This window comes from Coffea eugenioides, chromosome 10 (assembly GCF_003713205.1).
Source record: "Coffea eugenioides isolate CCC68of chromosome 10, Ceug_1.0, whole genome shotgun sequence".
Classification (NCBI taxonomy): domain Eukaryota; kingdom Viridiplantae; phylum Streptophyta; class Magnoliopsida; order Gentianales; family Rubiaceae; genus Coffea; species Coffea eugenioides.
This window is the reverse complement of record NC_040044.1, coordinates 11,976,347-11,990,585: the sequence shown is the minus strand read 5'-3', so window position 1 is coordinate 11,990,585 and position 14,239 is coordinate 11,976,347. Positions and strand designations below refer to the sequence as shown.

Below are 14,239 nucleotides of genomic sequence, written 5' to 3'. Positions count from 1 at the left end.
TGACAATGAAAGACAAGCTTAGAAGAAAAGGAGTTTGCCATTTTCATATGGGGTACCCAAATTTTTAGTTTGTTGAAATTGTATCAGCTTCTTTCCGTTGAAAAATTACGTCGTTTTCCATAATCACATTTCTCTATTACCTTTTTCCCTCACATACATCAAATCGCTACAGTAATTTTTTCATGAAAAATCACGAAAAATGCAATCCAAACACAACCTAAAGCAAGTAATTAGTAAACCAAATGTATAATAACACTAAAATGTATACCAAATCAACTCTAAATGTATAATAACACTAAAGTAAACCAAAAACACTAAATGGACTCTTTAAGGGTATGAATGTATAACAACACTAAATGGAATCGCTCTCTCTTTTAATAGTATATATATGTATACCATAGGGAGTAGCCTAACCACCCCCAAAAGGAAAAAAGAAATAGAAAAAAAAATAAGAAGAATGAAAGAGTACCTCTTCAATCCACACCAGTTTTTTACATTTGGCACTTCTAAGTATCTGCAGGCTTGACTGTTCCCAAGTTATTCTTTGAATTGGAAGACCAACAAACTTCCATATTTGAATATTCAAATAGTCATGAAGTCCCATGTCTCCTCTTGTTTAATTGCTATTTTTTTACTACGAAAACACAAAAGCTTATGCCCCACCGGCCACCACACACCTCATTTTCTTGTTGAAAATCTTCATATCAGTAGCTATCTTCACAATGCCAATCTGCCATCAACATTTGGAAAAACATTATTGTATTAAAAATCAATCCGCCCGCTCCCCATAACCCCCTTGAAAACGACCTGTCCAACCAACGAAAAGAAATGCAAGCCTTCTGGAAAATCTTCCTCAGTTGCTCTGAATTCGCAGAAAAACAGGAATGTGACCTGATCGCCCTTCACTTTCTTTTTCTTCCTTGTATTCCATTTTCACTGACAAAGAGGAGAATGAGAATGCAGAGTCGAACCCGTCACAAATAATTCATCTTGGGGCTGCATCAATTACAGAGATCGGAATTAACAAAGCATAGACGAAGGTATCATTCTCTCATGATGCTACAATTATTGTCCAAGTATATACACTAATTCACAGTCTATCAATACTCGTGTATCATCTACATTGTCTTGTGCAATTAACGTTGAAAATCAAGAAACCCTTTTCTCCGCACATAGTAATCTTGAATCAATCCTCCTTGGTTAAAATATCTTCACTTTACGGGGTCTGTCTGAAGAGGTACGTATAAAAGTTGAGAAATGAACCACGAGACTATATATAAATGCACGTACTATTGTATTCTCTGAATTTGCACTGTGCTTCACTGTACAGGTTTTGAATCCCCGATTCAGTGTATGAAAGAATTTTAAAGAGATTATTTCCTGACTATTGGACCAAAACTCAACGATGATGGTTGATTCTAATCACCACTGTCCTATTGCGGGTTCTCCAATCATCCCTTAAATTCCAAATTAATCCTATGGCCAAATTCCCGTTATACCTCTACTAACCAATCCTTAAATTTCACCACCCATTGCCCCCTACCCCACCAATACTTCAATCCAAAAAGGGTGCCCCCACCGAATTTAACTTTTCTCCAAGGACCAAAAGAATCAAAAGACATATACCAAGAAGCTTTTAAGGGCCACCTCATTCCACCCCAGAGTCATAGACAAATAGTCCTACACGTACACAAATGTGATTTCATCCACCCCATAATGGTTTCGGTCTTCTTACTCCAAAATACAAACCAGCTTCCACCTCACCGCTTCCTCTTTTCCGCCATCTCTCTTTCCCATTTCCTCCCTACCTCCTACTACTACTCCTTTCTCTTCTTCTTTATTCTCAATCCTTCCCCAACCCATCTAAAAAAATTTCCATTCTAACAACTTTATCCTTTTTCATTTTTTCGTTTCTCTTTGCTAAGGCAGAAAATTTTTAGAAAGAATGGCAAAACTTGTAGTAGAAGTTCTTGACGCCAGCGATCTCATGCCTAAAGATGGGCAAGGCTCAGCAAACCCTTTTGTAGAGGTAGACTTTGAAGGCCATAAACAGAAGACACAACCAAAAGTTAAAGATCTCAATCCGGTTTGGAACGAGAACCTTGTTTTCAACATCCAAAATCCCGGGGATCTTACTGACAAAACGATTGATGTGTTTGTGTATAATGATAATAAACAAGGCCATCACAAGAACTTCCTTGGAAAAGTCAGAATTTCTGGCGTTTCTGTCCCTTTTTCTGAGTCTGAGGCTGTTGTCCAGCGCTACCCTCTTGATAAAAGAGGACTTTTTTCTAATATAAAAGGTGATATTGCATTGAGAATCTATGCAGTTCTTGGTGCTTATAGTGGTAATAGTAATAGCAATGGTCAGGTTTTTGAGCCTGAACCGGAAGTACTATTTCAGCAGCAGCAGCCGCCGCCGCAGCCGGTGAATGTTAATTTTCAAGAAAGCAAAGAAACCCCTCTTCAAGAAATCAATCCGAATAAGCCTGGTGAAGAATTTAAGGAGTTTAGTGATGTCAAGAAGAAGAAAAAGAAGGAGAAGGAAGTCAGGACTTTCTACTCGGTTGGTACTGGTGGCGGGGGCGGCGGCGGTGGTGGTCCTCCTCCTCCTCCAGTAAAGCCGGCTGTGGTAGAACCCCGGGGTGACTTTGCTAAGGCTGGTGGACCTGCTGTAATGCATATGCAGGTTCCCGGGCAGACGCCTGATTTTGGGCTGGTGGAGACTAGGCCACCTGTGGCTGCAAGAATGGGCTATTGGGGTAGGGATAAGACAGCGAGTACTTATGATATGGTGGAACAAATGCAGTTTTTGTATGTTAATGTTGTCAAGGCTAAGGATCTTCCTGTGATGGATATAACTGGGAGTCTCGATCCATATGTTGAAGTGAAGGTTGGGAATTATAGAGGAGTTACTAGGCATTTGGAGAAGAACCAATATCCGGTTTGGAACAGGATTTTCGCTTTCTCTAAGGAAAGATTGCAGTCAAGTACGCTTGAAGTAATTGTGAAAGATAAGGATATTGTAAAGGATGATTTTGTTGGGAAAGTTGAGTTTGATATCATAGATGTGCCCGTTCGTGTTCCCCCGGATAGTCCTCTGGCTCCTCAGTGGTATAAATTGGCGGACAAGAAGGGGAATAAAACTACCCTGCCAGGGGAGATTATGCTTGCTGTTTGGATTGGGACTCAAGCTGATGAGGCGTTTCCTGAGGCTTGGCATTCTGACGCTCACAGTGTTAGCCAACAGATGCTGGCTAATACGCGTTCAAAGGTCTATTTCTCGCCAAGATTGTATTATCTACGTATTCATGTTATTGAGGCTCAGGATCTTGTTCCAGCTGAGAAAGGCAGGGCACCGGTTTCATCGGTGAGGATACAGGTTGGGCACCAGGCCAGGTCTACTAGGCCTGCACAACAGGGGACTTATAGCCCGGTGTGGAATGAGGAACTAATGTTTGTAGTTGCTGAGCCTTTTGATGAGAGCATAATTGTCAGTGTGGATGACAAGGGAGAATTGATTGGCAGGCTTTTGATTCCTGTTAGAGGACTTCCCCAAAGAAGGGAAGTCCCTAAGCTGCCTGATGCTCGATGGTACAACCTCCTCAAGCCTTCATTGGCTGAACGAGAAGAAGGTGAGAAGAAGAGAGAGATCAAATTCTCCAGCAAAATTCATCTTCGGATCTGTTTAGATGCAGGTTACCATGTCCTCGATGAATCCACACATTTTAGCAGTGATCTTCAGCCATCGTCTAAGCATTTGAGAAAGCCCAGCATTGGGATTCTTGAACTGGGCATTTTGAGCGCTAAAAATCTGCTGCCAATGAAGAGCAAGGACGGTGGAACAACTGATGCTTATTGTGTGGCCAAATATGGGAACAAGTGGGTTCGAACAAGGACGCTTCTTGATACTCTAGCTCCTCGTTGGAATGAGCAGTACACCTGGGAAGTACATGATCCGTGCACTGTTATCACCATTGGTGTCTTTGACAATAGCCATATCAATGGGAGCAGAGAGGATGCAAGAGATCAGAGAATTGGTAAGGTGAGGATTCGGCTTTCAACCTTAGAAGCCAATCGCATTTATACGCATTATTACCCATTGTTGGTTCTTCTGCCCTCCGGTTTGAAGAAGCACGGGGAACTCCATTTGGCTGTGCGGTTCACATGTACTGCTTGGGGGAACATGGTAACTCAATACGCAAAGCCCTTGCTTCCCAAGATGCATTATGTTCAGCCTATATCGGTTAGGCACATTGACTGGCTGCGCCACCAAGCAATGCAGATTGTGGCTCTAAGGCTATCCAGAGCAGAGCCACCCCTCAGGCGGGAGATAGTGGAATATATGTTGGATGTAGACCTTCACATGTTCAGCATGAGAAGAAGCAAAGCCAACTTTCATCGCATAATGTCACTTCTCTCAGGGATCTCAGCAGTTTGTCGATGGTTTGATGGTATCTGTCACTGGAGAAACCCATTGACAACCATTCTTGTTTACGTGTTGTTCTTGATATTAGTATGCTACCCAGAGTTGATCTTGCCCACAATTTTCCTCTATCTGTTTGTCATAGGCTTGTGGAATTATCGATTCAGGCCAAGACATCCACCTCACATGGATGCTCGGCTTTCTCGAGCAGAATTTACTCATCCAGATGAACTGGATGAGGAGTTTGATACTTTCCCTACTTCAAGGCCAACAGACGTTGTGAGGATGAGGTATGACCGCTTGCGGAGCGTTGCAGGCAGGGTGCAAAGTGTCATTGGAGATTTGGCAACGCAAGGGGAACGGGCTCTTTCCATATTAAGCTGGAGGGACCCGAGGGCTACGGCCATAGTCATCATACTTGCCTTGTTCTCTGCTGTGTTCCTTTATGTTACTCCATTCCAAGTTGTAGCAGTGCTCATTGGGCTCTTCTGGCTGCGCCATCCTCGGTTCAGGAGCAAATTACCCTCAGTACCTGTCAACTTCTTCAAGAGACTGCCTGCCAAATCAGACATGCTGCTTTGAGATGTAGATTATCAATTGTTTACCAATATACTCGGTCCAACTGTAAAACACGAAGGCGCCCATGGCAAATAATTCCAATAAGTGCAGCTGCAGAAGAGACAGCAGCGTATATCCCTTGCGCGCTGCAGATGCGTCAATAGAGGAAGAATCCCACCTTCAGCAACATGCAAATATCTCTGATTTGTTTAGTTATTGTACTAGAGTAGACCAACTACTTTTTGTTTCATTTTTGTATTTTGTTTTCTAGCATATATTCAACATATTCTATCGAATGCATGCATTGAAGGAAGCTCGGTAGTGTAATTATTGGTATGATTACACAAGGGAAATGCTACAATTAATTTAACTCTCAGAATATCTATATCACCAGTTATGCTCTCTGCCAGCAACAAATAACTGAAAAGTTTGTCACTGGTTTAGTCACACAAAAATGAGATATCCGGCTACCCTTTTTTTTTTTTTTTTTTTATAGAAGTATAACAATTTTTCAGAAGATGTTAAAAACTTCTAGTCCCCAGGTACAAGGAGAGCGCCAAAATTGTCAATAAGCTCACAAGCACGCCACCTAAAAGACCTTTATCAACAGCGCTCCACTCAAGCAGGCAATTTTGGGCCTTGTTCTGGTTTCCTTCAAATTCCATCGCACTTCCCTTCTCCATGATACGAGAGTTACTTTTCCGCTTCCTCAATACCCAACCAACAAGGTTTAACTTTGCTTCATACTTTGGGGTTGAAACTTTCTTTTCGACCTCCTGAACTTGTCCACAGCAACTCGTCATTTCACAAGCACACTGTTCCTTTGAACAAGAAGAATCCAGACTGGAGCAATGCGAGAATTGGTCAACACTTCTCTCTACTGCATTTGCTTGGTTAAGAACCTCAATCACTTCCCCAAAAACTGACCACCTACCAACAGATGTTATCTTGGCCATTGCTGACAACCCCAACATGGTCTCTGGACCGATCACAAGAACTTGAATGTATCCCTTAGTGTGTCCCACCTACAGAAATCAATGCAGTTAAGAATGAAGCACAAATGCATCGGAAACAGATGCCAACAAAAAAATAACAGTCAACTGCCACAAGGTCAACTCCTACTCCCTCCCAAAACAAAAAGAAAAAAAAATAAGGGAAAGACCGCCCCCGAGGGGGGGGGGGACCAATGACATTTGTAAATTAAAGAACCGTGCAAAGCTATATACACAAGTACTACAGTCAATAGCCTGCTAATTTTAGTGCTGAAGGAATGATATCTATTGTCCCCAGCGCTCTTCAATTAACACCTAATAATGGAAAAAAAAAATCAAATTCAAGTGCTTTCTAGGTGAATGAATAATTAAAGCCCTAAATCCACTAACTTGAACACTGCATTCAAGACGACAAACATATCCAACAAATGCATGTTAAAGAAGCTCTTCACGCATATATCACATCTTACCAAGTGAACGCCATCTGTTGCAAATTCAGTAATCCAAATCCTTTCTACTTTGCCCTCCATTCCAACGTATGGCACAAACGACTCAAACACAGTAGTCAATTCACGACTTCGTTTCTTCACCACTGTACTCGGAACTTTTTTCATCCTTGCTGCCGGCGTCCCTGATTAAAAGGAAAGACCAAGGGTGGTATAATTAGAATGGCAAGAGTGACAGTGGCCAACCAGTTGTAGCTGTAAAATTAGGATATTTGACTGATCTGCTCCATGAGGAGATCATATTAGGAATATGAAGGATTATGATGATAAGAACTTCACTTCTAAGGCCGAACAGATAAAAAAAAGCTAAAAGTTTTTGAAGCAAAACTAGAAAATAACATACCAGGGCGAGGATAAAATTGCGATATATGCACTTGAGCAAATTTATACTCTCTGATGAGGTCAACAGTTCGAGCAAAGTCTTCATCAGTTTCACCTGAGAATGAAAAGCAAGTATGACTACCACAGAAACTTTCAAGTGACAGCTCAATAATTCAAGACAGGAATAACTGAGAAAGCAACTTCATCATAATATTTGGGAGGAAAAACCATTAAAAAGTTAAAATCACGTTGATAACTGAACAGACAAATTGCAAAGGGCATTTATCCGATTCCAACTCAAACATGAAATGAATGTTAAAAAAAGAAAAAAGATTTCCTACTCCAAGGGAATAAACTAGTGATTCACTTACTACCAAGCTGCAAGCACACCCCAAGTATCCCATTATGAAATCAACGAGTTACTGGCCCACTATCACAGTGCACCGAATGCATGATGGAATTCAATACTCGTCTTCAAGTTAGTATTTTACTAAATATTAACTTAGAGGATCTATTAGACCTTCTTTGAAATATTTGTATGTGTCATGGAAAATTGAGTTCATAAACAAAGCAAGAAAAGAACAATCTTGCTAAAATTGCAATGAACTTGAAAACAGACCCGGAAATCCACAAATAATATCGGTGGCAATCTGCATTCCGGGGACCAATTCAATCAATGTGTCTACCACCGTTCTGAACTCACTGACAGTATATTCCCGCTTCATTGCCTGAAACCAGATATTAAGACAAAAAAAAGGAAGAAAAATATTAAGTTGAAGTTAATTACATCGCAATCTGCATTAAGCATTTAATTAAAGTTTATTTACAGGAGGTGAGTCAAGTTTCCACCAGAACAATTTCTCCAACAAAATAAAAAAGTTCTGATGACAAGGGAGAGTGGTCAGACGTACTGTCAAAATTGAATCACTTCCAGATTGAACTGGTACATGTAGAAAGGAATATACACATGGATGACACAATACATGAGCTATTTCCTTCAAGTGCTCAAGGATATATGGAGGATTTGTCATCCCAATTCGAAGCATTGTGCTTCCATCTGAAGGAAGAACTGCGACTATAGCATTTAAAAGAATTGGAAGATTAACTCCAATATCACGACCTGCATAATTTTTATAGCCTTAAGAGTCATTAAATGAATGTTTAGTCATGTCAGTAAAATAATCTATTGGTGGAACAAAGGATATGTATCAATTGGATACTAACCCCTTTTCTGTTGATAAATGAAGATTATGAAAAATGGACAGAGTTGCTAAACAACCAGATTAGATAGTATGTGATTAAAGAGTATTAGCAATTACCATATGCTCCAGTGTCCTCACTACTCAACCAGATCTCCTTCACTCCATCAGCTATTACAGCTCTGACACGACCCACCTAACATGAGGACATTTAATTAGAACAAAAAAAGAAAAAAAAATCACTAGAAACTCATAGGAGGTGCATACAAGGCTTTCAACTGTATAGCTTCCTAAGTGACCGCGAGCATGCTTCGTCTTGCAATAGGTGCAAGCACCTAAACAGCCAACATTAATAGGAAGAATCTCCACGAACTTGTTCTTCCTAACCTATTGGAAAATAAAAATGATCAGAAAAAACAGACAATAGCACAATTACTGAACCTATTAATTTTCATAGACCAGATCTCAAAAAGACATGTAATTGAGATTTAACATTTACACCTTTGGGAGGTCAAGTGCCGGTAATGTCCTGCGGGTCAGCAGCCGCACCTCATGACCTTTTAATGTTTCTTCCACAACTTCTACCACTCGATCAATTTGCTGGACTCCAACTATACTAACACCTTCCAGCTCTTTCAGATCCCGACTTCCTTGAGGTACACATCCTGCGACTACTAAAGGCTTCTTGGCACTTCTACACTTTGTAATGAGGGTGTTCATGGCAGACTGACTAGGGGACTTAACTGTGCAGCTGCATTTTCGAACAAGTACATCATCAGAAGAAATCAACCCATGCTTCAGAACAAAAGCAGCTTTGTCCTAAGTACATCATTAAAGAAATCAACATATGCTTCAGAACAGAAGTAGCTTTCTTCTTTCAAACATGAATTTCATTGATAAAGCCCTTTGGATGATAACTAAATGATTGCACACATTTCGACAAAAAAAAAATGATTGCATATGAAAAAGCACATCCCTTGTACCAACAAATATATTCAAATAAATTGGAAGCTACAAATAAGATTCTTAAAAACAAAATCCCATTTAATCTTTGGAAATTTGATCAAATTGAAGATCAAGTTTCCAAACAAATACATGTTCAACTCAATATTTTGTAATTAATCTACAGCTTTGTTAAGAATCAGCATATCCAGATTGGAGGCCATAAAGAGCATACCAAGACACACAATATTCTTCCACATGCTTTGCACCCACTCATGTAGAGCATGACAAAGACTAAAGATCAGTAAACATTGTTTGTTTTCATAACCATCAAATATAGAAAAATGAAAGATTAATGATAACTCACGTATTAATAAGCCAGAGATCAGCCTCATCAGGATCATCAGATAAAACATAACCAAAAGCTGAAAGTTGACCTCCCATATATTCGCTGTCACTCTAATAAAAACCAATCAAAGAATTAACAAGTTAGTGAAGCAAATTGTGGCAACACAGTTTCATAACTTATATAAAGGGAATATAAAAGATGAATAACAACCTGAAGCTGGTAACAATTTCCACTCACCAGAATGCAAATCTCAATGAACTAATGACCCAGAATTGCTAATACTTGTTTTAACAAAACACAGTGACCCAATTCAATTTTCCTAACATCCAACAATCTGTTCTAGAGCCTCTAAAATGTAATCAATGTAAAAAAAATCAAGTTTCACCTTCTTGACATGTGCTCAGCTGGAAAACCTGAGAAACACTCTAACAAGTACTTCTTCCATAGAACTAAGAGAGTCTGTAATATAAATTGTGCAGAGACAGTAAAGATTTCCTAATAAAGCTTGACATCATAGATGATTGCTAGAGTATGAGAGACGAATCAATAAATATTCCTTAAAGGATTAACACATCCAACATTCAAAGTCTGACAATTTGCAAACAGTACTGAGAACTTGCTTGGTTCATGACCTGACCTCTTTCTGAAGTTAAAACCAAACAACCACAAAACTTAAGGCTCATATCTTTTCGTTGCAATTAGTAACTTTGAAGCTTAAACATGATTTATATTGCTTTGATATCTAGATGACGAGTAGTCATGTACTGTGAAATAGCTAGCAAAATCACATTGATTTTGTCCAACATCTGGTATATGTGACTTTGTATACTTACAACTACCCTTCAAAGAAATATTATTATTCCTTTCATCTATATTGGCACTTCACAACCTACATTTCCAAACCAACTAATCCTTCCTCCTTTGTCTACCACTTTTGTCCAAGAAGTCCAACAATATTTCCATCAGCCAGTCCTCGTGGCTCAGTGATCCCAGAATCTATGAGAAAATAAAAATGAAAAACGAAAAAAAATCTGAACCAAAGATTTCTGAAAATTTTCTCTCCAGCGACAAAGAATTCAAACTGAAAACTTCCTCTATTGTTATCCAAAACCCCGATGAGAATGATATCTAGATTCATGCACCTCCCATAATTTGCATGCATCATGACAAATTCTCCTCCATCTATCTTATGAAAAGAGAAAACACAAAAAAATGATTCACGAATATTTTGTTTCCATTCTTCCATACCAAGTTCAATGTTCACAGCAGGGCATAAAACTAACCCAAATTCAAATACCCGCATCATCAATTCAACAAAAAACAAAAAAAAAAAAGTTCCTTTCCACTACATTCTCTATAACCAGCTAAAAATGTTCCAGAAAAAAAGGAAAATGCAATCTTTCTGCTGACCCTTCAAAAAAAAATCCTTCTCAACTTAAACACTAAAAGAACAGAAAAAACAAAACACTATGAAAAACCGTAATTCCAAAGCTAACCTGATTATGTGAACACCCAAAAGTCTTCATATAGATTGTCTGCAAGGCATTATACAATAAATAAATAAACCAATCAGCTACCGATAAAAAGGGAAAGAAAACTTCTAAGGTACAGTCGAAAGAGAAGAAGTGTCACCTGGGTTCCTGGGATACTGAGGGACGCTTTGGGAATGGTGTGAGTAATCTTTTCCTTCTTCTGTTTGGGATTGACACCGACGGCCCCCGCCACCGGCAACCGGAACCCAGGTGGCACTCCAGCGCCACCACCTCCAGCTAATAAATCCTCTATATCTTCCATTTTTTTTTGTCAAATTATCTGATTGAAAGGGAAAAAAAAAAGAAAAGAAAAAACACACAGACACACACAGTGGGAAGAGAAACGGGCAGAATTTTCTTTTTTCTGCAATGGTGAAGTTTACAAGGGTTCTTAATTCTTTCTCAGAGGAAAAGAGACGAGCAATGCTGGAGTTTGTTAACGGCCACGATTCAATTTAAATGCCTGATATCGAAGGACAAACTTTGTCCACGTCGCCTCAATTAACTATCCAACGGCACCGTTCGGCCAGAAGTCGAATACTTGGAGGTAAAGGGGCTTTTTTTTTATTTCTTTCTTTTAAGGGATAATTTCAGAAACCTCCCTTGAGATTTTTAACAATTTCACTAGCTTCTCCTAGAGTTTACAAAATTACACAAATCTCTCCTAAGATTAAGGTTTTGATAACAAAATTAGTCCAATTAAAAAAAAACAACAAACGAAACTTTTATTTCATATATACCTCTTATACATGTATATAAGTTGTACTAGGAAAAAGAATAAAAAAGTAATTAAAAAATTAAAAATAATTAATACACATATTTCATCACTCAAAAAAGTTCACATTTAATAAATTAAATAACAAAAATAAGCAACAAAACTACACTAATGATCACAAGATTCAACAAAATAGACTAGTCATCTCTTTTGACATGATATTTCTTATGATTCTTGTGATTTTGAATAGAAATTTTTTTTAAATTTTGCCTTTCTTTTCCTTCTATTTTCCTTAAATACATAAGTTGAGGTGTTGCAGGGGATCCAAAATTGCATATCGAAGACGCTGCAACAGGGCCGGTTGTTCAAAACCAGGTACAGGAAAGAGTTGATGATTTTTGTTTAGAGGTTTTATTTCAATTAATTCAAATTATTTTCATTTCAATTTTTTTTTTAAAATTCCGTGACTTAGGAACTAGTGGAAGAGAACGTTGACGAAACCAGTGACGAGGAAGTAATGCATCATGAGGACACTGAGCTAGTCTTAGGTCAGGCTCAGGTACTGGACGAATAGGTGACTAAATTTTTTTAGAGATTTATTTTATCCTTTTTCATGCAATACCTTTTTAATTTTTAGAATAATCAAAAAATTTATTCAATTCTTTGTGCTTAAAAAAATAATGTGGAAGAAGCTGGAGAAGAGGAACTTGACGCTGCGTTGGACGTACCTCAAGGTCAACTACTGGACAAACCAGTGACTAAATATTTTAAAATTTTTATTTTATCCTTTTTATGCAAACCATTTTAACTTATAGAATAATTTAAAAAATTATTCAATTCTCTATGGATAGGAACATGAGGAGAATGAGGAAGAACATATGGAAGAAGTTGGAGGAGAGGAAGTTATGCATGCTGAGGAAGCTGTAGGGCTGGTGGTCCAACCTCAGCAACTAGATGAACTGGTGACAAAGTATTTTTTTTTTAGAGTTTTATTTTATCTTTTTTTTATTAAACATTATTTTTACTTAATGAGAAGAAAGGCAAAATTTTAAAATTTTTCTATTCAAAATCACAAGAATTATAGCAAACATCATGCTAAAAGAAATGACTAGTCTATCTTGCTGAATCTTGTGATCATTAGTGTATTTTTATTGCTTGTTTATGTTGTCTAATTTATTAAATGTGAACTCTTTGAATGATAAATTGTGTGTATTAATTATTTTTAACTTTTAATTATTTTTATTCTTTTACTAATACAACTTATGTACATGCATAAGGGATATTTATGGAATCAAAGTTTCGTCTCTCTCCTTTACTTTTTTAATGTTACTTTTTCTAATTGGACTAATTTTGTTATTAAAATCTTAACCTCAGGGGAGATTTGTGTACTTTTACAAATTTTAGGGGAGGCTAGTGTGTGACGATCTCAAAATTTTATTAATTTCTGAAAAATTAAATCAAAAATATCATTTGAATATTGAATTTATTAAATAATATGTATTTGTATTTAAATATTGTTGTTTTACTTATATAAATGTTATATTTTAAATTAAAGGAATTTTTAAAAAAATTTAATTGACGATTCGCGTTCGGTTAAGCATTAAGTTGGATTTTCGCGCACCAACGCGCAATGTAGTTCTAAGTTGAACTGTAGGATATGTAGATGTTATAAAAATATATAATTAAATTGAGGAATGCTAGATGAGGAATTCCCACCATTATTGGCATGCCCAAAAAGTCAACTAACCTACTCACTAGATTACCCCAATTTTCCTCCCATCTTGTCACCATCTACCCACCATTTTCTTTCCCTCCAAGCTCCCGATCCTCTGGTGCAAGAAGAAGCAGAAGCCGCTGCCATTCCAAGCTTCCAACAGCTTTCCATCTTCAGCCATTCACACCCCAATCTTCAAGCTTCCATTTCCAGCTTCCACCTCCATTCCTTGCTGCTGTCTCGATCGAGCAAGGAAAAGGAGGATCGCAGCTCCTCCTGCTGCTGTTGTTACTGCTGCTGCTGGCGTTGCGTCGGACCAGGGGAGAAGGAGAAACCAGCTGCCATTTTTCTTTCCTCCAACCACAGAACCTTCCAAGCTGACCCTCTGTGGTTCTAGGAGAAACTTGAGGAACTAGACAATACCTTTAGCTAGTAAACAACCCGCTTGAAGGTAACAAACTCCAGCTTAACCCCTTAGCCAAAAAAAAAAAAAAAATTTCAGAAGCTTTTGTTCTTGAAATTTCTAGCTTGTGTTGATAAAATTATTGGGTGGCTAATCCTCTAAGCTAATGATGGATGAAGCTAGAGGTGATTTATGTATTTATATGTGTGTTTTGCTGAAGTTAGAGGTTGAGAAAATTTTGAAAGAATGGAAAGGAATGCTGGCCGAATGGGAAAGCAAAAAAAAAAAATTCCAGTTTTGTTGCCGCTTGTCTTCCTGCTATTTTTGCTTAAGTAATGAACTGAACTATTTGTTGGGATGTTAGACTAGTTGGTTGTGGTTGTTATGGACATGATGTATGAGTTTACAAGTCGAAAATTTTTGAGGAAATGAAGAGAAAATTGTACTCTGCTAAACCGAACCAGCAGGCCTGTTTTTCTCCCAACTTTACCCGAATTTTTGAGCTGGTTTTGTGAAGTAATTGAGCTACTTAAATCATGTATATGTTAACCTATATGTGTAGTGTAGTTTTGGCTGAATTGT

General features: G+C 38.1%; 2 protein-coding genes across 3 annotated transcripts; one reads left to right on the top strand and one right to left on the bottom strand.

The window, feature by feature from the left end:
• The first annotated feature begins 1,676 nt into the window (after nucleotides 1-1,676).
• Nucleotides 1,677-5,357, top strand: LOC113749344 (FT-interacting protein 7). Its single transcript, XM_027293043.1, has one exon. The coding sequence runs from the start codon at nucleotides 1,946-1,948 to the stop codon at nucleotides 5,006-5,008; it is 3,063 nt and encodes a 1,020-aa protein (XP_027148844.1). The 5' UTR covers nucleotides 1,677-1,945; the 3' UTR covers nucleotides 5,009-5,357.
• On the bottom strand, nucleotides 5,307-11,183 carry LOC113749345 (threonylcarbamoyladenosine tRNA methylthiotransferase). 2 transcript variants are annotated; one of them, XM_027293044.1, is made up of 11 exons: nucleotides 10,926-11,183; nucleotides 10,790-10,828; nucleotides 9,312-9,403; nucleotides 8,504-8,753; nucleotides 8,270-8,389; nucleotides 8,123-8,198; nucleotides 7,715-7,923; nucleotides 7,423-7,531; nucleotides 6,826-6,918; nucleotides 6,447-6,607; nucleotides 5,307-6,009 (listed from the first exon to the last, which is right to left on the bottom strand). In XM_027293044.1, the coding sequence occupies exons 1-11, from the start codon at nucleotides 11,085-11,087 to the stop codon at nucleotides 5,506-5,508; spliced, it is 1,815 nt and encodes a 604-aa protein (XP_027148845.1). In that variant the 5' UTR covers nucleotides 11,088-11,183; the 3' UTR covers nucleotides 5,307-5,505. The 2 variants fall into 2 exon arrangements, with proteins under 2 accessions (XP_027148845.1, XP_027148846.1); XM_027293045.1 differs by lacking the exons at nucleotides 10,790-10,828; nucleotides 10,926-11,183 and adding an exon at nucleotides 9,679-9,776.
• Between the last annotated feature and the right edge of the window lie 3,056 nt (nucleotides 11,184-14,239).

Excerpts from the sequence above, each read along its gene's own strand:
- LOC113749344 (XM_027293043.1), top strand. The coding sequence starts at position 1,946 with ATGGCAAAACTTGTAGTAGAAGTTCTTGACGCCAGCGATCTCATGCCT.
- LOC113749345 (XM_027293044.1), bottom strand. The coding sequence starts at position 11,087 with ATGGAAGATATAGAGGATTTATTAGCTGGAGGTGGTGGCGCTGGAGTG. Across the intron at positions 9,404-10,789 it reads TTGGGTGTTCACATAATCAG|AGTGACAGCGAATATATGGG; the intron begins GTTAGCTTTGGA and ends GGTTTTTATTAG. Across the intron at positions 7,532-7,714 it reads GAAGTGATTCAATTTTGACA|GCAATGAAGCGGGAATATAC; the intron begins GTACGTCTGACC and ends ATCTGGTTTCAG.